Below are 23,212 nucleotides of genomic sequence, written 5' to 3'. Positions count from 1 at the left end.
AAAGGGGCGAGGCAGGGAGGTGTGGGCATGGGCGTGACTTGGGGTGGGCTCATGCCAGGGGGCGGGTCCAGACTCGGTCTCTTCCCACCCCGCAGATGAAGGACGTGTTCTTCTTCCTCTTCTTCCTGGGTGTGTGGCTGGTTGCCTACGGCGTGGCCACGGAGGGGCTCCTCAGGCCCCGGGATCGTGACCTCCCTAATGTCCTGCGCCGTGTCTTCTACCGTCCCTATCTGCAGATCTTTGGGCAGATCCCCCAGGAGGACATGGACGGTATGGAGGGATGAGAGGGCCTGACGCCCCCACCTTCGAGTACCCCCTCTCAGGGCTCTCCGTCCCTGGGGTTCTATGTCCCCCTCTTTATGTCTCAGTCCCCCTCTCTCTCTAGGTCTCTGAGTAGCCCCTACCCCCTTCATCTCTATGCGACTCTGTCCTCCTTTCTCTGCGTCTCTCTGTTCCCTGTCTCTGGGTCTCTCTCTGCGATTCTGTCTCCCTCTCTCTGGCTCTCTTTCCCCCACGCCCCTCTGAATTTCTGTTTTTCTCTGGTCTCCGTCTCCCTTCACAGTGGCCCTCATGGAGCATGCCAACTGCTCATCGGAGCATGGCTTCTGGGCTCGCCCGCCGGGGGCTCAGGCAGGCTCGTGCGTCTCGCTCTATGCCAACTGGCTGGTGGTTCTCCTCCTCATCATCTTCCTGCTGGTGGCCAACATCCTGCTGCTCAATTTGCTCATCGCCATGTTCAGGTGAGGCCAGACTGCTCTCTGACCTGACCTCACCCAGCGTGACCCTTGACCCCAGTGTGACTTTCTATCCCAGCTTGACCCTGACCCCAGCCTAATCAGTTCTGTCTTTAGTCCGAGAATTCAGACACTGCCTGGACCTGGACTGTGAACTCTGATCCTCTCTCTGAGCCCAGGCAGAACATTAAAAAAAAAAATGTTTTTTTGTGGCAAAATACATATAATTTGCCAATGTGAAGTGTACCAATTCAGTGCCATTAATTAAATTCATAATGTTTTACAACCGTTACCACTAGGTACTTCCAAAAAATGTTATCGCTCCAGACACACAGTGTGTCCCCAATGAGCCAGCGGCAACTTCCTGCTCCCCACTGACCCACCTGGCCCCCTGGAGCCCGCTTTTTGTCTTTAGGAATTTGCTTATTCTAGAGGTTTCATATACGTGGATTCATACAACATTTGTCATTTTCTGTCTGGCTTATTTTACTTAGCATAAAGTTTTCAGTGTTTATCCAAGTTGCGGCACAAACCAGTACTCTCTTCATGGCTGAATAATATTCCATTGTACGAGTCTATCCCATTGTACGAGTCTATCCCGTTCCCTCGCCTGTTCATCTGTTCGTGGACACTCACTTGTTTCCATCCCTTCGCTCTTTCAAATGATGCTGCACTGAACATTAGTGTTCGTGTACCTGTTCGAGTCTCTTGTTTTTATTTCTTTTGGATATATTTCTAAAGTAGGATGCTGGGTACGCTGTGGCAATTCTCTTTAGCTTTTTGAAACTGAACGGTTTTCAACAGCAGCAGCACCATTTTCTGTTCTCATTAGTGATGTAGGAGAGTTCCGATTTCCCCACAGCCTTGCCGTGAGTTGTTATTTTCCTTTTCAGAACAATGCTGCCGTCCTAACTAGTGGGCGAACTGGTATTTGATTTTTTTTTTAAATTTTTAAAAGATTTTATTTTATTTATTTGACAGAGACCACAAGTAGGCAGAGAGGCAGGCAGAGAGAGAGGAAGGGAAGCAGGCTCCCCGCTGAGCAGAGAGCCCGACGCGGGGCTTGATCCCAGGACCCTGAGACCATGACCTGAGCTGAAGGCAGAGGCTTAACCCACTGAACCACCCAGGTGCCCCTCTCCCATTCTGTTGGTTGTCTTTTCCTGTTTTTTTTTTTTTTTTAAGATTTTATTTATTTATTTGACAGAGAGAGAGATCACAAGTAGGCAGAGAGGCAGGCAGGGAGAGAGGGGGAAGCAGGCTCCCTGCTGAGCAGAGAGCCTGATGTGGGGCTCGATCCCAGGACCCTGGGATCATGACCTGAGCCAAAGGCAGAGGCTTAACCCACTGAGCCATCCAGGCGCCCCTTTCCTGTTCTTGATAATCCCCTTTGATGCACAAAAATTTAAGAATTTTTTATTTGTACTATTGGTGTCGTATCTAAGGACCCATCTCCCAATCCAAGGTAATAAAGAGTCACTTCTATGTTTTATGGTTTTAGCTCTTATATTCAGTTTCTTGGTCTGTTTGACTTAATTTTGGTATATGGATGTGATGTGGGGCCCAACTTCGTTCTTTTTGCACGCAGAAATCCCATTGTTCCAGGTCTCTTTGTCTAAGAGACTATTTTTTTTTCCATATCAAATGGACTTGTCACCCAGGGACATCTGGGTGGCTCAGTTGGCTAAACATCTGCCTTTGGCTCAGTCATGATCCCAGGGTCCTGGGATGGAGTCCTGCATTGAGCTCCTTGCTCAGAGGGAGCCTGTTTCTCCCTCTGCCTTCTGCTCTCCCTGCTTGTGCGCACTCTCTCTCTCTGACAAATAAATAAATAAAATCTTAAAAAAAAAATTAGTTGGCCATTAGCCATTGTATTAGTTTCCTGGGGCTTCCCTAACAAAGTAACAAAAAGTGGATGGTGTTAAGTAACAGAAACTTTTCTGTCACAAGTTCTGGATGCTGTAAGTCCAAAACCAAGGTATGGGTAGGACTAGTTCCTTCTAAGGGCTGTGAAGGAGACTCTGTTCCCTGCCTCTCTCCTACCTTCTGGCAGACTGCTGGCAGTCCTTGGCTGGCAGACATGGCAGAGTTCACTGCAGGTGTAGAGAAACACAACTGATTTTTGGTGATCTGGTGCCCTGCAACTTTGCTGAATTTGCTTATTAGCTCTGGTAGCTTTTTCTTTTTTTTTTTTTTTTAAGATTTTATCTATTTATTTGACAGAGCGAGATCACAAGTAGGCAGAGAGGCAGGCAGAGAGAGAGGAGGAAGCAGGCTCCCTGCCAGGCAGAGAGCCCAATGTGGGGCTCGACTCCAGGACCCTGGGATCATGACCTGAGCCGAAGGCAGGCCTTAACCCACTGAGCCACCCAGGCGCCCCTCTAGTAGCTTTCTTGGTATTCTCTGAGATTTTTGATATATAGGATCGTGTCATTTGTGAGAAGAAATAGTTGGATGTCTTCCTTTCCAATTTGGATGCCTTTTATTTCTTGTTCCTGTTTAATTGCTTTGGCTAGAACTTTCAGTACAACGACAAAGAGCTGTGGTAAGAGTGGGCATCCTTGTCTTGTTCCTTATTTTAGCTGAAAGCTTTCAGTCTTTCTTCATTGAGTATGGTGTTAGCCGTAGGTTTTTCATAAGTACCCTATACCCATGTTGAGGAATTTTCCTTTTAATCCTATCTGTTTGTTTTTTTTTTTTAAACCATGAAAGGATGTTGGGTTTTGTCAAATGCCTTTTTGTGTCTCTGCCACTTGAGAGGATCATGTGGTTGTTTTTTTTCTCTTTTTGTCCTATGACGGTGGTGTATTATATTGATTCTTGTATGCTGAGGCACCTTTGCATTCCTGGGGTAAATCCCACTTGGTCATGGTATATGATCCTTTTACTATGCAGCCGAAGTAGGTCTGTTGGTATTTTGTTGGGGATATTTGTGTGTGTATCCATAAAAACTATTGGTCTGTAATTTTGTTTCCTTGTGTTATCATTATCTGGGATGGTAATGCTGCTGGCCTCACAGAATGAGTCATAAACTGTTCTCTCCTCTTTTTTTTTGGAGTTTTTTTGGGAGAATTTGAGAAGGCTTGGTGTTATTTACTTATTTAATGTTTCATAGAACTCATCAACAACAACATCTAGGCCTGGGATTTTGTTGTTGGGACATTTTTGATGAGTGATTTAATCCCTTGTTATAGGTCTTTTGAGATTTTCTATTTCTTCTTGAGTCAGGTAATTTGTATGTTTCTAGGAATCTGTCCATTTATTTCATTTAGGTTATCTAATTTGTTGGTGTACAGTTGGGATAGTGTTCTCTTATAATCCTTTTTATTTCTGTAAGGTTCGTAGTGATGTCTCCATTTTCATTTCTGATTTTAGCTACTTGTGTTCAGCTGACTTTTGAGCCTGACTGTAACCTCTACCCTAATTCCTGACGCTGTCTCCCCTTGACCCCAGACATCTTTTTGCCCTCCTAATCCAGCTCCTAATAAATGCATCCTGTAATACCTCTGACCTTAATGATTCTGACATCTGCCTGCTGCCTTGGACTTCAAACATACTGTCTACTATCTAACCTTCATCTGCCCTCTTTGACCTCTGATGACCCTTGACCTCTCCTCCCCACAGCGACACCTTCGGCAAAGTACAGGGAAACAGCGACCTCTATTGGAAGGCTCAGCGCTACAGCCTCATCCGGGAATTTCACTCTCGGCCGGCGCTGGCCCCGCCCCTTATCATCATCTCGCACGTGCGCCTCCTCATCCGGCAACTACGCAGGCGTCGGTCCCGCTTGCCGCCCTCCCCGGTCGTCGAACATTTTCGTGAGAGCGGGGGTTTGATGCGAAAGGGAGAAGCGCAGGGGTCAGGCCCTGGAGAGAAGGAAGCGCACGGACAGGCTGCGGGAAGATGGCCGGGAGCACTACGTGGGCAAGGGTTGGGGGGGCCGGTGTTAAGTATTAGGGTGTGGCCTAGACCTGCACAGGGCGTGGTCTGAGCCGGCTCGCACTGGAGGCCTTGGTGGGGCTGGGCCGAGGCGGCGGCAGGCCCTCTGACTCTGCCCTCGCCCCCCCTGCCAGGGGTTTGCCTCTCCAAGGAAGCAGAGCGGAGGCTGCTGACGTGGGAGTCGGTGCAGAAGGAGAATTTCCTGCTGGCTCGCGCGCGGGACAAGCGGGAGAGCGACTCCGAGCGTCTGAAACGCACGGCGCAAAAGTGAGGGCGGGGCTTCCTGGGGGGAGGGGGGAGGAGGGAGGAGCCAGGCTCCTGGTGGAGCCCGAGTGGGGCGGAGCCAGAGTGATGGGGAGGAAGGCGGGCCTGCGGGCGTGGGGCTTCCGAGGTGGGCGGGGCTAGCGGGCGGCGGGATCGGGCCTGATGCCCTTGGTGGTTGTGGGCTGCAGGGTGGACACAGCCTTGAAGCAGTTGAGGCGGATCCGGGAGTATGAGCAGCGTCTGAAAGGGCTGGAGCAGGAGGTGAGGACTCCCGGGCCAGGCCGGGGGCGTGTGGCCAGGGTGGGGGGGGTGGTGTGGGTTCTAGTCTCTTACCCTCTGTCCCTCCCGCTCCCCAGGTGCAGCACTGTAGCCGCGTCCTGGGCTGGGTGGCTGACGCCCTGAGCCGCTCTACATTGTTGCCCCCAGGGGGGCCGCCGCCACCAGCCCCGTCTGGGCCTAAAGGTCAGTATTGTGGGGTGCGCCTGTGCCTATCCCTGGCCTCTGCGGTCACCACCGCACATTCTGGGGCTTTTGCTCCTCTCTCTCTGAGTGTTTTTCTCCCGCGCGCTGCCTTTCCCTTGTCCTGGGGTGCACTCTGTTTCCTTTGGGCTTTTCGTGCTTCCTTCTTGCCAGCCGCCCACGTTTTGTCGTCTTCTCCATCCCACCGCCCGTTCTCTCTTCCCTCCAGACTGAGCCCTGCTGGCAGACTTCAAGGAGTCGTCCCCACAGGGAGTGTTTGCCCCCAGAGTCCTAGCTGGTCCTTGACCGTTGCACCGCGTGGCCTTGTCTTGCACGGGGGCCCCACGCTGGCGGAGGACCGCGGAGCTGCTGTCAGGACCCCCTCGGGGAGTGTTATCCACGCGAACCACCCAGGCCCAGCTCCTCCCAGAACCCGTCCGACTCCGGGAGGCTCAGCCTCGAGCCCAGGCACTGCTCTTCTGAAGGCGCTGCCACAGCCCGCTGGGCGGGAGAAGGCTGCGGGGTCATGGGGTTCAGGGATCACAGATCCCACCTGCAGCCCCCCACACTGGGGAAATAAAGCCACTTGAGAGGAGTGAGTCCAGTGCTTGATTCCTGAGGAAATGGCGGCTATCTAGATCCTTTTGCCACGGGGCTGGGGCTGGGTTTGAGGTCTTTGGTCAGTCTGTTGCCGTATTTTAGATAATCTCCAGGTCTGTTCTCCGCTCCCAGGTCCACTCGGCCCAGCACCTCTCGTGTGCGCTCTTTTGATGGTTCTCACTTCAGTGGGACAGAAATCCCAGCCGTCTGCACCCCCCGTTCCTACTTTCCAGTGGAGAAAGAACTCAGTGATAATAAGCAAATTATTTCCTGGAGTGGGGGTGGGTGGGAGCTGTGTACATCTGCTTTGGCAAGAGGGGAACAGATGATGCAGATTTGAGTAGATAACTGCAGAAATGTCTTTAAAGAGTCTAATTAGTGGGAAATTGCAGGCCACGCGCACATGGAATTGAGGCAAATGTGCATCATTATCCATGCAGTTTAACTAAACCCGTAACAAAGTAAACCGGTAATGACAAGACTGAACGGACAGCAGTTATTAGTTAAATAGCGAGACAACCACCAACAACCACCACATCCAGAAATCACAACCAAAACATCCTTCCTCCAAACTGGAGGAATTCCAATTATCTGCCACTTAGGGTGCAGAGGAGGTCTGCAATACCGCCAAGTGTTCCAAGTGTTGTGTGGCATCCAGATTTCTCTGGAAGGTGCCGAATTAATTCTCTAACCCAAGTCATAATAATAATATAAGTGACAATGGTGGCAATATTAATACTGTTTGACATTTTAAAACTTCGGTCGCTTACTGCTAGTAGACAGAAATACCGCTGATCTCTTACTTACTGACGCGTTCTGACTTTGCTAGACTCTATTAGTTCTAGTACAATTTTTGCAGAGTGGGGTTTTCTCTGGATACAGTGATGCCGTCTGTAAGTAGAGGCAATTTTATTTCATTGTTTCCAGTTGGTATATTTTTTTTAATCATGGTAATATATACAGGATACAAAATTCACCATTTTAATCTGTTAGAAGCACGCGACTCAGTAGCATTTGGTACTTTCACAAAGTTGATCCGTGATGACCACTATCTGGTTCCAGAAGTGCTCATCGCTCCACATGGGAACCTTGTACCCACATAGCACTCATTGCTGCGGCTTCTCTCCCCCCAGCGCTGGCCTGGACCACCATTCTGTTCTCTAGCTCTCCAGATTTGCCTTTTCTGGGTATTTCATATAGATCGAATCATCACGTGTGCTCCCTTGTGTTTGACTTCTTTCACTTAACAGAATGTTTTCAAGATTTATCCATGTTGTATGAGAACTTCCCTCCCGCCTAGGACTGAACACTACCATAGTATGGATACATCACTTTTATTTTATCCATTCATCTGTTGATGGATGTTTGCGTGGCTTCTACTTTCTGGCAATTGCGAATAATGCTGCTATAAACGTTCACGTACAAGTTTTTGTTTGAACACTGTTTTCAGTTCTTTTGCGCCTAGACCTAGAGTGGAAATTGAGGAGCTGCCAAGCTGATTTTCACAGCGGGTGCAACATTTCATGTTCCCACCAGTGACGCAGGAGTTTCCAGTTTCCTCAAATCCTCCACAAAACTGGTTACTTTGCCTTCTCTTTGGTTATCAGTATCCTGGTGGGTGTGAGGTGGGGTGTCATTGTGGGTTTGATTTACATTTCCCTAATGACTGAAGACACCGAGCTGCTTTTCCTGTGCTTAGTCCGCCGTTCGCACATCTTGGGAAGGAATGATGTGTCAGTGATGGCCTCTGTCTAATCAGTCCGCTAGGAATGGGTGGGCCTTGAGGGAAGATGACGATGAAGGCCCAGCTCCCCAAGTCACCATATGAGGACTGCCTGGGCTCAAACAGACGTTTCATAGTTTAGGAAAAACACATGGTTGGTCCCGAAGCTTCTAACTATAAAGAAGGTCCAGCACGGACCAGCCTTCATAGCTCTTACATGCCTCGCAGGTGGAAAATTTTGCTAAAGCTGATGCTTCACGACTCAAGCATGTTAGACTTCTGGGTCCATGTTCCCCAAGAAGGAAAGCGCACACCCGACTTCACTGTGGGGGAAGGAAGCCCAAGTGACCCTGTTTGGTGGGGCCTTTGGGCTAATGCGATGTGCTGTTTCGGCTTCTCCTATTAAGTGTATAATTGATGTTTCGGGTGTCCATACTGTGAATGCCCTCCAAGTGTCGGGGGATTCTCCCAACCAGAGACTGGAGCATGCGTGGTCCTCTCTAGAACAGCGTAAAGAAACAACAGGTTCCCAAAAGGAGAAAGAAGAGTCCGTTTTCCTGACTTCACGGCCGCCGCGGGACCCAGGGAGGCCAGTTCCCAGTGCCACAGCGCCACCTGCCGACACAGCCGCCGCGAACGCCGCTTTTGCGGAAAGGCTGCTGTTGGCTCCTCGTCAGCTCTCGGATAGAGGAGGCCCCGCACGTGGAGGTCTCCTAACTCTCCAGCCTTTCATCTGCATTTTAGGGTCCGTCAATCTGAACCTGACAACCAGTGAGGTCTGAAATGGTGAAATGTAAATGGCAGATTCGAGAGCAGAGCTGCCCTGGTCCTTGCGTTAATCCGTTTTGGAATTGAAAGCGGCAGGAGCCCACCAGAAGGAACTGTCCCCGCCACCGGCTCCGGGGCCGGGGGTGGGGGGGCTCCATGTACAAAGGTTCCCCTAAAGGACGGCCTAGTTCGCTGTCGGGGCAAAGTTAAAGGCTGCTGGTATCCCCTGGGCTGCGGCCGCCACCCAGCCCCAACGCCAACCCTGGAAGACAGATGGAAGTTTAGGGACTTTCTGTTTTCCCTGCTCTCCGCACGCATCTGGTATTATCGACTGTCAGTTCCTCAAAAATCCACTCAGAATACATTTCTGACTATTTCTATTTCTGACAACCTTTCTCACGTCCCGGTCCGCACACCTGGGGCAGGAGGTTTGGTCAGCGAGTCTGGGTGGTCCGAGAGCGGCTTCATCTCGGCCAGACTGTCTCCTGGGTAATGACTGAGGCCGAAGCGGGGAGGGAATTACAAAGACTTATTTTGAAAATTAAGGATCCGGGCCCCCGGCAATTCCTGGGTCCCCCTTCTTTCTGCCGGACTGGCTGGGTGGCGGCCTCACCCGATGTCGGCCGGCTAGGGAGCCCAAACCGAATTCTGCCTTAGCCACCGGCATTTTCTTGGTGGCCTGATGCGGCCCCAGACCGGGTGTCGGCAAACCACAGCCCGTGGGATCCTCTGGCCCTCGAGCTAAGAATGACTTCTACGTCTTTAAAGAGTTATGAAAAACAAATAACTAACAAAGAGTATACAATAGAGACCCTGTGTCCTGCGAAGCCAAGAATACCATCTGGCCCCTTACAGGAACGTCTGCGGACTCCGGTCTAAGCCGCAGCTGCTCCCCGGACGGCTTACCTAAGCCAACGGAACGGCCATCCCGGCCAAGGTCAACAACAGAACCCCTCGCGCATGCCTCGAGACCTCATAGCAGGGGGTCCAGAGGCTTCCACTCCCCATCCGCCAAGACTACCAACCTCCCCCCACACAGAGGTCGCCTCAAATGTCCTTGTTTTCCTCTCCAAGCTTGGGGAAGCACCTCGGATTGGGGAATGGAGGTCACGTGCCAGCACCGTAGCCACAGGGGCCAAGAAGTGGTTAACCTGGGGTTAACCTGGTACAGAAACGAGAAAGAAAAGGATCCCAGACTAGGAACCAGAAGACCTCAACTCTACTTCCACCTTAGTCGCGGACTGGTCATCTCAGGGCCTTTCTCTCTCTCCTCGAGCCTCCTGCTGCGGTATCCACTCCCCCGGCGGCTGAAGTAGCCAGCAAAGGGCCTGTCTGTGCCTTGTCTAAGTGTTAACCAAGGCAAGGGGGCGCGGCTTGCAGCCCCTGGGACAGTGTCGCGCATGCCAGGACTCCCCACCCCTCCAACCTCACACAAAAACAACGACCGTAGAGCTAGAGCCCTGCGTGGTTTAAGGCGCATCCTCTCCACTGGTCCGCAGCTCACCCCGCCAGGCTCTTCCCATACCTGGTTCGCGGCGGCCCGTCCCGCCTCTGAGAGGGGAAGTGACGCAGAGGTGAGGGAGGGGAGACCAGGTCCCCTCCCCGCAGCTGGTTTCTGGAGCCACGTCAGCCCAGACCCAGCGTCCCTGGAGAGTAAGGTGGAGGCAGGAAGCCAGGAGGTGCGAGTCTCGGACGCGTGAAGGGCCTGTGAGCTTTTCTGCCTGTGACCTTTTCGGGGCTCTCCAGATTGGGTTGTAGAAGCCATTACACTGGGGCTGCAGGAAGAAACAGAATTTCTACTTACAGCTACTTTTTTAACGGAAATAAGCAAAACGAATTAAGCTTTACCGAGATGATGTAGAACGACAGTCGTTCACGAGATTTTCTACACATGTTGGGGATATTTTCTCAAAAAATTGTCACCGGTAAGGGAGTGTGATAAGCAATGTTTAGAGACCTCTGAGGTAAATGAAAGGCGTGAATGGGCAGGCAGAAATTTGGGAGGTGATTTGGAGCCAGAGTGGGTGGCATGGGAGCTGGCATTGATTCTCAAGGTCATGGTCTTTGGGGATGGGGAGTTACCCAGGAAGATACAAAGAGGTGTGGCTTCTAGAAGGTGCCTCCACCTCCTGAGCTGCCTTAACTCCGTTTGGTGTTTGAAGAGGCAGGGTAGTGTTACCTATTCCCGCAGACAACCCTAAGAAGCTCTAAGTTCTCTAAGAGTCCTTGGTCCTGAGCCCACAGAAACCACGTGACCTACCTCCCACTGCCCAAGTGGGTGAGCGACTCTACCCCAAGTCAGAATGAAGCATGATAGCTAGAGGGGACCTATCTGCCTGATGCAGCTTCAGGCATGCTCCCCTCTTGGCAGGAGAAGTGACAGGATAGCGACGGGACACATTCGGTAGTATGGTCCCCGAACCACGTTAGATTTAAGGGTTAACACACTTTCTGGATTGAGTAATACGGATTGCTGCGAAGTTCCCCAATGGGTTGTCTCAACTCCAGAACAAGGAGGAACACAGAAACTCCATAAACCGTGTCCCAAAGGGAGAAGGAGACTGGAGTCACCAGACCGGACTCTCAGGTCACCAGAGGTTGCTGATTTGGAGGGTATATGGGTAGGAGGAGGCTGACAGAAAGAACACGGTGCCCACAGCCTGTGCATGGGGTCTCCGCGGATCAATTTATTGACTTAGCATTATTATCCCAGCCCACTCTGAGAGGGTAGCCCTGGAGAAATCAGCCCCCCACCTCCCACCCAGAGATCCAGTTTGGCGGTGGAGTTTGGGGTTTGGAGAGAACACTGTCTATCTCCGTGATAACGGGAAAGGCTGGGTCCTGGCCAGTGCCATGAAGCCCATCCCCACTGTGCCAACACGGTACTCCCCACTCACAGGGAGAAAGGAGGAACTAGGTCCAGCCCTGTGAATGGCTGAGTTGACTTCTTGGTCTGAATTCTCCGACCTCGGAGCAGAATGTTCCACTTAGCAGAACTGGTATTATTCCAGGAGAGGAAAGAGCTCCTGAGTTGTCCATTTCTTCCCAAGGCCAAATGAGCGGTTGATGGGCACGATTCCCATCTACCCCCCCCCCTCCTTGCCGGCAGAACCCATTAATTCTGTAGTAAAATGGGCGCTCATGCCGCCAGTTGTTGGACAGATTCGCTGCCTTGGGAAAGGGGTGGCGTCACCAGTTACCGGACAGAGTTCCTGTGCTGGTTTTCGTCTTTGGTCTTCACGTGCTGGTCACTGTTGTCTATGGGTGTTAAGGCCGGGCTCACCTGCCTTGAGACCGGAAGGCTGAAACTCCTCGTGGACAGTGTGGACGTCTGCGAGTTCATGACAGGCAGGCTGAACCAGGAAGAGCTCCGGCTGCTCAAGGGCAAGCTGAACCGCCACCACGAGTTCAGGTTCGGCCCCCGAGTCAAGGACAGGCTGCGCCTCTTGGAGGAGCTGTCTTTGTTTCCCTCCTGGGACCTCATGCCGTGCTTAGGCCAGGGCTTGGGGGGCACCAAGGGTATCTTTTTGGACTGTAGCTTTTCAAAGGGGTCAGAAGCAATGTGGTCCTGGAGGTACCACCAGTGTTGAAGCGGGTAGATGGGGATCGGCAGGAAGGTGAGGACGCTGAGGAAGGTGACCCAGCTCAGGGTGCCCTGCCGGTAGGGCTGCTTCACCTCGTGGCTCTGCGGGCGGAGAGAAGGGAGCAAGGTGGAGGAGGAGGGGGCTGTTAGGGGATTTCAATCCATGTGACGCTGGATCAGGTTCCCTAGGGGCTGGGAAGCTGGCTAAAGGGTCCTTGGGGACGGAAGGAGCCCAGACCTAGGACCCTATGGAATGGGAGATCAGAGGAGGGGTGCCCAGAATGCGGGCAGGAGGCCAGGGAGGGGGATCTCACCATACTGCTGTTCCAGGCAATGTAGTAGGGGGGTTCCGTCTGGTAGAGCTGCATGAGGCTGATGGTGGTCAGGGCCAGCAGCCCAGGCAGGGTCACATAGCACCACAGGACAGTGAGGAAGGACCACAGCAGGCGGCCCAGATCACCGAATATTTCTTCCCTGACCCTGGGGTGGGGGCAATGGGCACAGATGTCTAGAAGGAGCCCTCCTCTGGCCACCAGGACCTAGAGCTCTGGGTCTGCCAGACCTCTGGTTCTCTCACCAGTTCTCAACTCGTAGGGGCTACCAAGTCCTGCTGGGCCCTCCCTGAGGCTGGGCCCTGGATCTGGTCTCCTCATGGGAGCCCCCTGACCCAAGTGCCGGGCTCCGGCCCTCTGCCTTCAGACTATCCCATGTGGCCCATGGTAGGGGAAATTGAGTCTCCTGCTTTCTGACTACTCTTCATGTCAGCACCCACGTGGTTGCCCTCAGATCACTCCCTCCTGCACCCCATGCTATTAGCTAGACCCCCCCTTGCTATGGGACAGAGAGAGCAGACCATGCCCCCCCCCCCCGCCGCCCCATCCTCAGAGACCTGGGATGGGCCCTGGCTGGGTAGACCCCAGGACTTGGACATCACCTCCTAGCTCCATAGATCCAGGCCAGCGCCACATTCTGGAAGGCCACAATGATGATGAGGGTCAGCGGGACCAGGCAATCATCAAACAAGGACATTACGTAGCTGCCAGCGTGACTGGTGAAGATGAGGCTGCCCAGAAAACCTCCCAAGCAGACAAACACTGTGGCAAAGGCAGGTTTGGCCACACTGAGGTCTATGTGCAGGGGTGGGCGAGGGGTCAAAATGAGCCCAGGAGATTGGGATGGCCTGGGGAGAAGGGTGAGAATCCATATACCTGATAGCAGCTTGGGATACCTCCGGAAGATGGAGATGGAGTTCTGGAGGGGATAAGTAATGCTTTCCAAGATCCTTATCAAGGTGTTCAGCCCTGTGATGACCAGGGTCAAGAAGAAGAGGATGGCCCAGAAAGAGGCGCCAGGGAACAAGGAGACGGCTTGGGAGAAGGCTGCGAATGCCAGGCCGGGGCCCTCCATGAACTGTGGGGGAGAAGGGCTCTCAGGCAGTGGTGGGTCTGGATGGGGGGAATGGTGCAGTGATCGATTAGCAATGTCTGTGTCGGGCAGAGGAAAGACACCTAGATGGGTGAGCGGATGGCAGAATGCTGAGTGTCTGCTGGGCTGTGTGAGCTTTACCTCCCAGGGCCTCAGTCTCCTCCTCTAACAGACTGGGATCCTAGGGTTGATGTGAGAATTAAAGTCAAGTGACCACTTAGCAAAGACCCTGGTACATACGCAGTGGTGGTGGAGACATGACTCTGTTGCCTGCCTCCGGCGATGCATGGGGTGGCCCCCAGAGGGCACTGGGGAAGGACACGTCGGGAAGTACCCTCCTGCGCCTGCAAACACACCTTTACCTTCTGCGTCTTGATGCTGCAGGATGGGGAGAAGCGGATGATCTGGTTCTGGAGGTGCTGAGGGAGCTGGCTGATCCACTCCAGGTAGTCCAGGGGGGGCAGGAGCAGGATGTCCTCTGGGGGCTTGGCATCCTGAGGCAGGACGCCCCTTTTTATCAGTTTCATCAGCTTTGAGACGCTCCTGAAAAGCAGCAGAGGCCAGGAAAGATGGTGACCAGGCTGCCCCCCGCCCCCCTGCGCAAACCAGCTGGGGACTGGAGAGGAAGCGAGCGGCCCGAGGTGAGCGCAGCTGGTTAACAAGGGTCTGGAAACTCACCACATGGACGTAGGGTGAACTGCCCTGGTTGTCCCCCTAAGGGACAGAAGTCCCTTCTGTAGTAGCTAAGATTCCTCAGTGTTACGGGTTGAAAACTGTTCCCCTGCCTCGGCTACATTCTTATGTTCAAGTCCTTTAACACGGCCCCACCCCCACCGCCGCTACCTGAAAATGTGAAATTACTTGGAAATAGGTTGTTACAGAGGTAATTAAAGATGAGATCATCCTGGGTGGCCCCAGATCCAATATGACTGGTGCATTTATAAAAAGGGGGAAAGTCGGGCACAAACACACACAGGGAGAAGCCACGTGCGGAAGAAGGCAGACACCTACAAGCTAAGGAACACCAGATTGCCCGCAAAGCACCAGAAGAGGCACAGGACAGAGTCTCCACCATCGTCCTCAGAAAGAACCAACTCTGCTAATACATTGATCTCAGACTTCTGCCTCAGAGCTGCGAGAAGACAGATTTTGGTTTTGGCCACGCAGTCTGTGCGACTTTGTGATGACAGCTCTAGGAAGGAATACACTCAGAATCTCTCTTTTTGGACCTCAGGTTTGGAGTGCTGCGATAATCAAACCCACTCACAATCGTTCTCCTCAACCAGCAGAGAAAAGTCTGTTTAAACTTTTCCCTCGAAGTCTGAATTTCACTCTTTCTTTCATGCTTTCAGCTACTCTCATGTGTTTGACTAAAAACATTAAATATGGATATTTCTTTGTAAAAAAAGAAATCTATGGGTTTTTATTTTAAACAACATGTGGCTTTCTTCTGATGGGTGTGAGTGTAGATTTCTTTCCTTTTTTAAAAAAAAAGATTTTATTTATTTATTTGACAGAGATCACAAGCAGGCAGAGAGGCAGCAGAGAGAGAGGGGGAAGCAGGCTCCCCGCTGAGCAGAGAACCCAATGTGGGGCTCGATCCCAGGACTCTGGGATCATGACCCAGGCCGAAGGCAGAAGCTTTAACCCACTGAGCCACCCAGGTGCCCCAATATATGGGTTTTTAAAAAAAAGATTTTATTTACTTATATGACATACAGAGAGAGAGAGAACACAAGGGGCACCGCCGACAGAGAAGCAGATTCCCCGCTGAGCAGGGAGCCTGATGCAGGGACTCTATCCCAGGACCCCGGGCTCATGACCTGAGCCAAAGGCAGATGCTCACCTGCCTGAGCCCCCCAAAATGTATGTTTTGTGTGTCATCACTTGAGTGTCACTGTGTTTTGGTTTTCTGTTCCTTACTTTTCTTCCCTCAGTTTTTCTGGCAACATCTCTATATTGCTGAGTTTGTTGTTCCTGACTGCCGCCCTCTGCTGCATTTGCAACCCGCATTTTATACTCTATTCCCCAAATAATGACCCCGCTACCTGAGATGACAAAGTGCCACAATAACCATCCATTAGCAGGGCTTGTGTAAGGACTTCTCTAGGATACACACTTGGGAATGGGGATCACGGGGCCATAAATACTGTGCTTAATTTAAGGAAATGCTAACAGATCCTCAGCTGTCCTCTGTTCTCCTGATTAGAAAACACTAATAAAGCAAACTCCACCCTTCCTTACCTAAAGAGAGAGTAACCTATAGCCTTGCTACTCTAAGTGGAAGCTCCGTGGAGGGGCAGCATCACCTGGGAACTTGTTAGAAATGCAGAATCTTGGGGCGCCTGGGTGGCTCAGTCATTAAGTGGCTGCCTTTGGCTCAGGTCATCATCCCAGGGTCCTGGGATCGAGCCCCACATTGGGCTCCCTGCTCAGCAGGAAGCCTGCTTCTCCCTCTCCCATTCCCTCTGCCTGTGTTCCGTCTCTCTGTGTCTATGTCAAATCAATTTTAAAAATCTTCAAAAAAAAAAAAAAAAAAGAAATGCAGAATCTTGGGTTCATCCCAGACTTACTGACTGATCTAATACTAATTCATAATACCCACTGCAGTTTGACAAGCTCTATATAATGAAGGGCGAGGGGCTCATGTGGCAGTTCTTCTAGGGCCGCACTAACATGATAGCCACTAGGCACATATGGCCATGTCAACTAAAGCTAATAAAGATGATAAAAATGAGGGCACCTTGGTGGCTCACCAGTTAAGCATCTGCTGTCAGCTCAGGTCATGATCCCAGGGTCCGGGGACTGACCACTGCATCAGGCTCCCTGCGTGGCAGGAAGTCTGCTTCTTCCTCTGCCCCTCTCCCCAGTGTGTGGTCTCTCTCAAATGGATAGATAAAAATTTAAAAAATGATATAAATTGGGGCACCTGGGTGGCTCAGTGGGTTAAAGCCTCTGCTTTCGGCTCAGGTCACGATCCCAGGGTCCTGGGATTGAGTCCCGCATCGGGCTCTCTGCTCAGCAGGGAGCCTGCTTCCCCCCCTCTCTCTGCCTGCCTCTCTGCCTACTTGTGATCTCTGTCTGTCAAATAAATAAAATCTTTAAAAAAAATGATATAAATTGAAAAATTCAGGTCTTTGGTCACATTTGCATTTTTTGGCCATGTTCACCACATGTCGAGTGCTCTGGCTACTTGTGGCTGGTGTCTACGACACTGGATAGTGCAGGTATAGGAAGTTTCTGGCACCACAAAGAGTTCTACTGGACAGTGCTGCCTGAGGAGGTAACGGTTCTCATTGGAATCAACCAGAAGCTTTTTAAAAAACCAACCCATTTCTTATTGAGCTATATCAGAGAAAATAAAAAGCACAAATATTAAATATTCACTTCAGTGAGTATTGACAAGTCACCCAATCGAGATATAGAGTATTTCCATCACTTCACAGAATTACTTTGGGCCCCTTTCCAGGGCATTCACTCCATTCCAGAGGCCACTACGGATTTCCATCATTGCACATTCATTTTGCCTACTCCTAGATTTCATATAGATTTATTATATAGTGTGTACTCTTTTCTGTCTGGCTTGTTACATTCAGTATAACGTCTGACATTCATCCATTCATCCATGTCGGTGTGTGCATCCACAGTTCATTTTTATTTGTAGATAGTACTCCATTTGTTGAATGAATGTACTAAGGTTTGTTATCTGCTCACCTCCCGACAGACATTTGGGTTGCCTGGAGTTGTGGCCGTTACAAATAAAACTAAAGATTTCCTGCCCTAATTCTCTCTCCTCTCCTCGCCTCCTGCAATTCCAATTATACATCTATTAGTCCTCTAGGTCACTGGGGTTCTTCTTCAGTTTTTCTCATTCTTCTTGTCCTTTCTGTCCTTTACTTTGTAGAATTTCTATTAACCCGGTCCTCAAATTAACTGACCCTTTATTCAGCAGGTTCCAATCTAAACTAAATACATCCAGCGAAACCTTATCTTCATCTACTTTTGACTTCTAGAATTTCCATGTGGTCCTTTTCTAGATTTTTCTGTATCTTCCCTAAAATATCTCCATGGCTTCCATTGTATTCATCTTTTCTCTTAAATTCCTTAACATATTTATAATGGCTGTTTTAATGTTCTTGTCTGCTGATTCTAATGTCTGGATGGTCTTTGGGTCTTCTTTTTTCTCTTGGCTATGGATTGTATTTTCCTGGGTTTTGGAATGTCTTGAGGGTTTTAATTCCATGTTGGACACTGCGTAGAGAACAACATGTTATTTGTTTTATTTTGTGTAGTCTCAATACATTTAAGCCTTTTATTCCAGGAGGCAGCTAGATGAGGGCTATTTATTTTGAGTTTTCTAAGTACTGAGGCGAGCTGGGGTGGGGGAGCAGTTTTAATTAGTTGAGTTTTTTCTCTGCCTTCAAATGGGATCGAGGAGGTCTCACTTTGCCCTCGAGCCATCCCTCCAACTTCCTGCATGACCCCCTCCTCCTGGCGAGGACTAATTTCTTTGATGTTGTCATTATTTGGATTAGAGTGGGCTGGATTGTTAGCTGTAGATGTTTTTGGTTTATCTATGCATTTAGCTCCAGTGGGCCTACAGATCTGAGCACCATGAGACCATGGATAGCTCATCTGCTTGCTAGCCCTGTCTCTGTTGCAACTTCTGCCACTTCTCCAAAACAATTCCTAGATATAGAAAGGAAAACTATTGGGTCAAGCAATTTATTTGTTGGGGGCTCGTTGTGATTCCAAGAACTACTGACAGCGCATCCTGTGATAAAATGCTTGCCCGGTTTCTTATCTGTGCAAAGTCTCTCCATCCATGACAGGCCTGTGCCTCCAGCCATGTGCCCCCAGGTCAGGCGTTTACCCCCAGGTATAAAGGCATTCATGGCTCTTTGCTCACTTATGATGAACTCATCACTCTCCAGTATTTAGTTCCTTAAAGCTCCTTTGTGTCCACTGCTCTTCAGTAATGTTACAGAAAGTATTAGGGTGTGGGGTTTTTTTTTCTTCATTTTTAACATTGCTGTATCAAGGAAGCATGGACTTTTGCAGCCTTCAACATCCTACCTGGAAGAGAAACTCCACCTTGGAGATTTAAAAAAAAATCCCGGTGCCTGAATGTACCCCAGATCAAGTAAATCAGAATCTCTGGAAGTGAGACTCGGGTGTGTAAGTGTTTTCTAAGGCTCCCCAAATGAGTCCAACATGCAGCTTATGCCAGTAACCACTGATTGTGGCTCAGAATTCTGTACCAACCTCCTTTGTGAGTTAAATAATTGATTTTGAAATCTTCTTTACACCACTTGCAATTTCTGGAAGCCTTCTGACAGTCTTGTCTCTGGGACTGTTTTCTTACCTATAAAGTGCTGGCTATTGGAATATTATAATTTGCCAGTTTTCTCTGAGAATATGTTATTAATACAACTATTATGATTGTTGTTGTTATCATTATTATTGGAGAGGTCTGAGTCTGAAGGCCCATGAAGCTGGGGGATCGCTAAGGGAAGGAGACCCCCTATTGGACCTACAAGGCTGTAATTACTCACTTTTCAACACAGGTGGGGCCACTAGTGGTGGCCCAGAACCCCAGCACAATAAAGATGATGGATGTGACCAGCAATGAGGTCCCCAGATTGACCAGGGCCATCAAGGAGGCCACCTGGATATAGTTGTCTTCTCCAGCCTTGTAGGAGGAGAAGTTGATGGTGGTGCCCAGGCCCAGGCCCAGGGAATAGAGCACATGGCCTCCTGCCTGACGCCACAGGTCCAGCGAGGCCCAGGCTGAGAGCTGTGGATGGGGATGAGAGAGAGAGAGAGAGAGGTTTGGGGTTGAGCTTCAGAGTGGACCCATTGGTGAACTGGAAGAGCTATGAGCTGGGGTAAAGAGCAGGGGGATGAGGAACAGGCTGGGGGCAGAAAGGAAGACGTCGGAGAAGGAGAGTCACTGAAGGACTGGGGAGTTGGGGGAGGGACAGGGTTTGGAGACCCCAGCCTTACCTCTGTGGTCACCATATGTCTGAGGCTGGCAACGGCACCCTCCAAGAAGAGACTTTGGATGAGGAAGCAGAGGAGGAGGATGCAGGGAAGGAACACCGTGAAAACCAGGATCTGGCCAGGTGGGTCAGGACAGAAACCGGAAGTCAGGAGAAGCTGGGATGGGGGCGGTTCAGAGGCACGCACTAACAGGGAACACAGGTCAGCCGGAGGAGAGATGGGCATGAGCTGGCTTAAGGTGGTCTGGTGGAACAGGAGGGAGCTGTAGGAGGATTATTCTAGGGAGACAACAGTGTTGTTGGGGGGAACATCCGCCAATGAGCTGCTCCGAAGTGAGGGATGAGATCCCAAGTATAAATGGTTTTGATTGGTGGGGCGGCTGGACGTCATTCACTTGTTGGCCTGGGTTTCCGGTCTGTGCCTGAGTTAGGGCCGCATGAAACAGCATCGTAGGTGATGGGGGAGGAACCCCAGCTGAGCAGAGATTTTCACACACTGAAATGAATTTTCCACGTAAGGAGAATATGATGCAGGTGCCAGGGGCACGGGCTGGAAGTATGGATTGGAAGAAAATAAATGGGAAATTCTGGACAGGAGCCGGTGGCAATCAGCTCTTTCAGGGATTAACAGGCGCTGTCAATGCGCAGGCAGGTGCAGGGTGCAAGGCTCACGGGGAGAGACCGCGGTCTGCTCTGGAAGGTGCCCACTGCTATGCCTTGGGGGTGTGGGATGGTGAGGAGCGAGCTGGGTCAGTACAGAGTCCCATTCCGGCCACGGGCCGGAGGGAAGTAGTTCTTTGTGAGACAACTGGTGGCTGCCACAGCCTGGGGAGAGTACGGCACCTTCCTCAGGACCTGGGTGGTGGAGCCAGTCCTCTAGGAGTGGGGGAGGGTCACGGGGATTAGAGAAGAGGGGTCAACAGGAAGGAGTTGGACGGCGTCGGGGCAGGAAGCCGGATACTTGGGTTTGCAAACGTGAAGGGGTAGAGGAGTCTGCGGTCAGGGTGGCTCACCAGCACTGAAGTCTTTAGCCCTGTGATCATGATTAAGAAGAGGATGCACCAGGCTGCAAAGATGCCCAGGGTGAGCTCCATGACGAGGGTCTCGACCCCTTCCTCAATATGGCCTGAGGCACTCAGGGTGCTGCGGTACCAGAAGTACTGGTGGGACACCGTCCGGAGGCAAGAGAGGTCTGGGGAGCACGCAGGCGCTTAGGCACCGCCTCACTCGGTGTCTTGGCCCTGCTCTTTGCCCCCTCCCTTTGGGCTCTCATTCCCCATCGCTTGCTCCCTGGTGCCCTTGCCTCCCGTGGCCCTGCCGGCCTTTTCTCTCCCTCTCCTCACCAGTGACATTGATGGTCTTCACCAGTGGGCACTGGTTCCAGGGCAGGGAATTATCGAAGGAGTTGCCCAGGTAGGAAATGCTCCAGGTGACGACGACACTGTGATACAAGCTTATCAAGATGCACACCTAGGGGTGGACACGGTGGGCCTGAGGGACAGGATGGACAGAGACGGGGGAGCCGGACACCACAAGGGCTGAGTGGGAATGCCTCTTGGCCGGGCCCCTCATTCACCAATATGCTAGCGTATCCTATGCCGCCCAGCCAGGGCACGAGCTGCTTCCAGACCCGGATGTTGTCCACACGCAGCCAATGCCCCATGATCATCTCCATGTATAAGAGGGGAATCCCGAACAAGCAGAGCATGAAGAAGTACATCAGGATAAAGTTGCCTGAAGGAGGGAGCCAGGAGCTGTGATCAGGCAGCCAGGAGTCCCGGCCCCCCTCCTCTTCATCCCCTAGAACTCTCTCCACCCTCCACCCAGGACCCAGGAGTCTGGGCTCCAAGCCTTAACACTCCTTCCCGAAACTCAGGATCCGGGCGCCTGGCCTCACCTCCTCCATTCCGATGACACAGGTAGGGGAAGCGCCATACGCTGCCCAGCCCAATGGAGAAGGCCACCTGCATCAAGATGTTCTTGGTTCGTTTCATCTGAGCAAAGTAGTTTTGGGTCTTGGTGGCCAGAATCTCCCTGGCCGTGAGCTTCCAGGACGGTGATGAGGAATTTCTGGGTTGTGTGTAAGTCTTCTCTTCTGAGAGTTCAGTGGACCCCATGACTTTCTTCTTACAGGCCAGCCAACTCCTGAGGGAATCTTGGGGTCACCAAGAAGAACAGACTTTAAGGTCTTTGTCTCAGAGACCAGCCTGTAAAAGTTCAGGACAGCAGGGTTTTAGAGCAAACAAAGGGACAGAATTTAATTCTTGGTCCTTCTCACTGGTTGAACAAATAACTTCATCTCTGAGACTCAGGTTAGTTTTTTTTCCCCTCATCTAACAAATAGACGAATTTCAAAATATTTAATAACTGTTACAGTGTGAGCACCAATCGGGAGGACATTCTAGCACTCAGGTTCCTCTCCTTTCTCTTTCTGGTCTATTTGGCCCAGCTAATGCACACAGGGCTCTGGGCCAGCAGGTCTCAAACCTATGATAACCACAAAACCTCAAAACACACAGACTCCTGCCTTTCCATCTGCCAGCCTCACTTTTCCAGACTGATTCAGTAGATCTAAGGTGGGGTCTAGAGGATTGGTAGAATTCGAAAGCTTCCTTGGGGTTCCATTTCAGGAAAGGCAGCATAAAGTTTCTGTGGAACCATGCCTCTGTGACCACGGCCAAGAAAGAAACATTTAAGGTCTTTGGAAATTGTCCTAAGGGCATGCAGCCAATGAAGAAACATTTATTCAAGAAAATCTGGTAAAACTCACTAAGAACAGTGAAGAGTCAGTGGCATTGGGCCCGCAGCCTGCTCCCACTCTCCTCCCTCCTGGCCTAGTGCTATGGAAACTCCACAGGGTTCCCCCTCTCCCCAGATCACACTCAGAGGCTACGGCATTTTTCCAGAAAGGGCAGACCACCAGCATTTCGCATTTCTTTTTGGCGACGTGTTGCAAACACTAAATTTCAGAAAAGTGTGGTACAAGTAAAAGTCAGGAGCGCCCTTCTACTCGCACATGAGCCCAGAAATGTTTCCCAGAAGAACTAACTTCATTTGAAGCAGAGTCTGAGGAAGTTGAAGCCTAAGGGCTAAGGGCACGCTCAAAATCAGCGGAGGTTTTGGTGGTAGCAATTGAGAGGAGGCTGGTAACTTCATGAAGACATAAGGTAAATGGTTACATACGAGACAGAACTAAGAAAAGAGACAGGTAAGAAGATCCCTTCTGGGGTCAGAACAAACCTCAAACGTTGAGTTCAAACACTAACTCCCAGAAAGTAGACTGAATTTAATTGCATCACATTGTGGAACAATTTGTACATCAGACCATTGTCAAAAACAACAGAGCCATTGGCTGGAAATTCATGGGTCCTAAAAATGAAGACGCAATAAAGACAGAGTTTTTGTCATCAGAAGCCCTGTGGCACAGGAAATACCACAGTGGATGCCTCTGTAAGACGGGACATTATCCTAGATGGAAGGTTAGACGTGCAGAAAGGAATTGACAGTAATGAAAACGTAAGTCTGTGGATAAAATGGAGACTGCACAGGAACACAAACAGTAACATCTTACTTGGTATTAATTAAGTAAAGAATAAGAATTACATGACATCAAAGATTCAGAGGGCGGCAAATGGAAGAGAATTACAAGTACTTTGTGTTTTCCAGGAAGAGGATAAAAGTACTGCAAGTGGGGATGCAAGCCCCCGCTGACCCC

At 50.8% G+C, this 23,212-nt stretch overlaps 2 protein-coding genes across 6 annotated transcripts in view; one reads left to right on the top strand and one right to left on the bottom strand.

The window, feature by feature from the left end:
* Positions 1-5,991, top strand: part of LOC111160558 (transient receptor potential cation channel subfamily M member 4) — a 39,536-nt gene extending 33,545 nt beyond the window's left edge. For all 5 annotated transcript variants that reach the window (XM_022523748.1, XM_022523749.1, XM_022523747.1 and 2 more), the window contains 7 exons: positions 96-270; positions 563-740; positions 4,359-4,552; positions 4,808-4,940; positions 5,126-5,198; positions 5,294-5,399; positions 5,626-5,991. In XM_022523748.1, the coding sequence (XP_022379456.1) occupies positions 96-270; positions 563-740; positions 4,359-4,552; positions 4,808-4,940; positions 5,126-5,198; positions 5,294-5,399; positions 5,626-5,630 (864 nt within the window). In that variant the 3' untranslated portion in view covers positions 5,631-5,991. The remainder of the gene's footprint in view (positions 1-95; positions 271-562; positions 741-4,358; positions 4,553-4,807; positions 4,941-5,125; positions 5,199-5,293; positions 5,400-5,625) is intronic.
* Positions 5,992-11,683: 5,692 nt separating this feature from the next.
* LOC111160584 (orphan sodium- and chloride-dependent neurotransmitter transporter NTT5-like) lies at positions 11,684-21,614 on the bottom strand. The gene is made up of 11 exons (XM_022523779.1): positions 21,395-21,614; positions 21,074-21,231; positions 20,841-20,967; positions 20,511-20,689; positions 19,502-19,612; positions 19,051-19,292; positions 13,852-14,038; positions 13,279-13,480; positions 13,005-13,164; positions 12,385-12,550; positions 11,684-12,172 (listed from the first exon to the last, which is right to left on the bottom strand). Exons 1-11 carry the CDS (start codon positions 21,612-21,614, stop codon positions 11,684-11,686), a joined length of 2,241 nt encoding a protein of 746 aa, XP_022379487.1.
* Positions 21,615-23,212: the final 1,598 nt, after the last annotated feature.

This window comes from Enhydra lutris, unplaced genomic scaffold (genome assembly GCF_002288905.1).
Source record: "Enhydra lutris kenyoni isolate GAN:26980312 unplaced genomic scaffold, ASM228890v2 scaffoldscaffold77, whole genome shotgun sequence".
NCBI lineage: Eukaryota > Metazoa > Chordata > Mammalia > Carnivora > Mustelidae > Enhydra > Enhydra lutris.
This window is presented reverse-complemented; position numbering and strand designations above follow the sequence as displayed.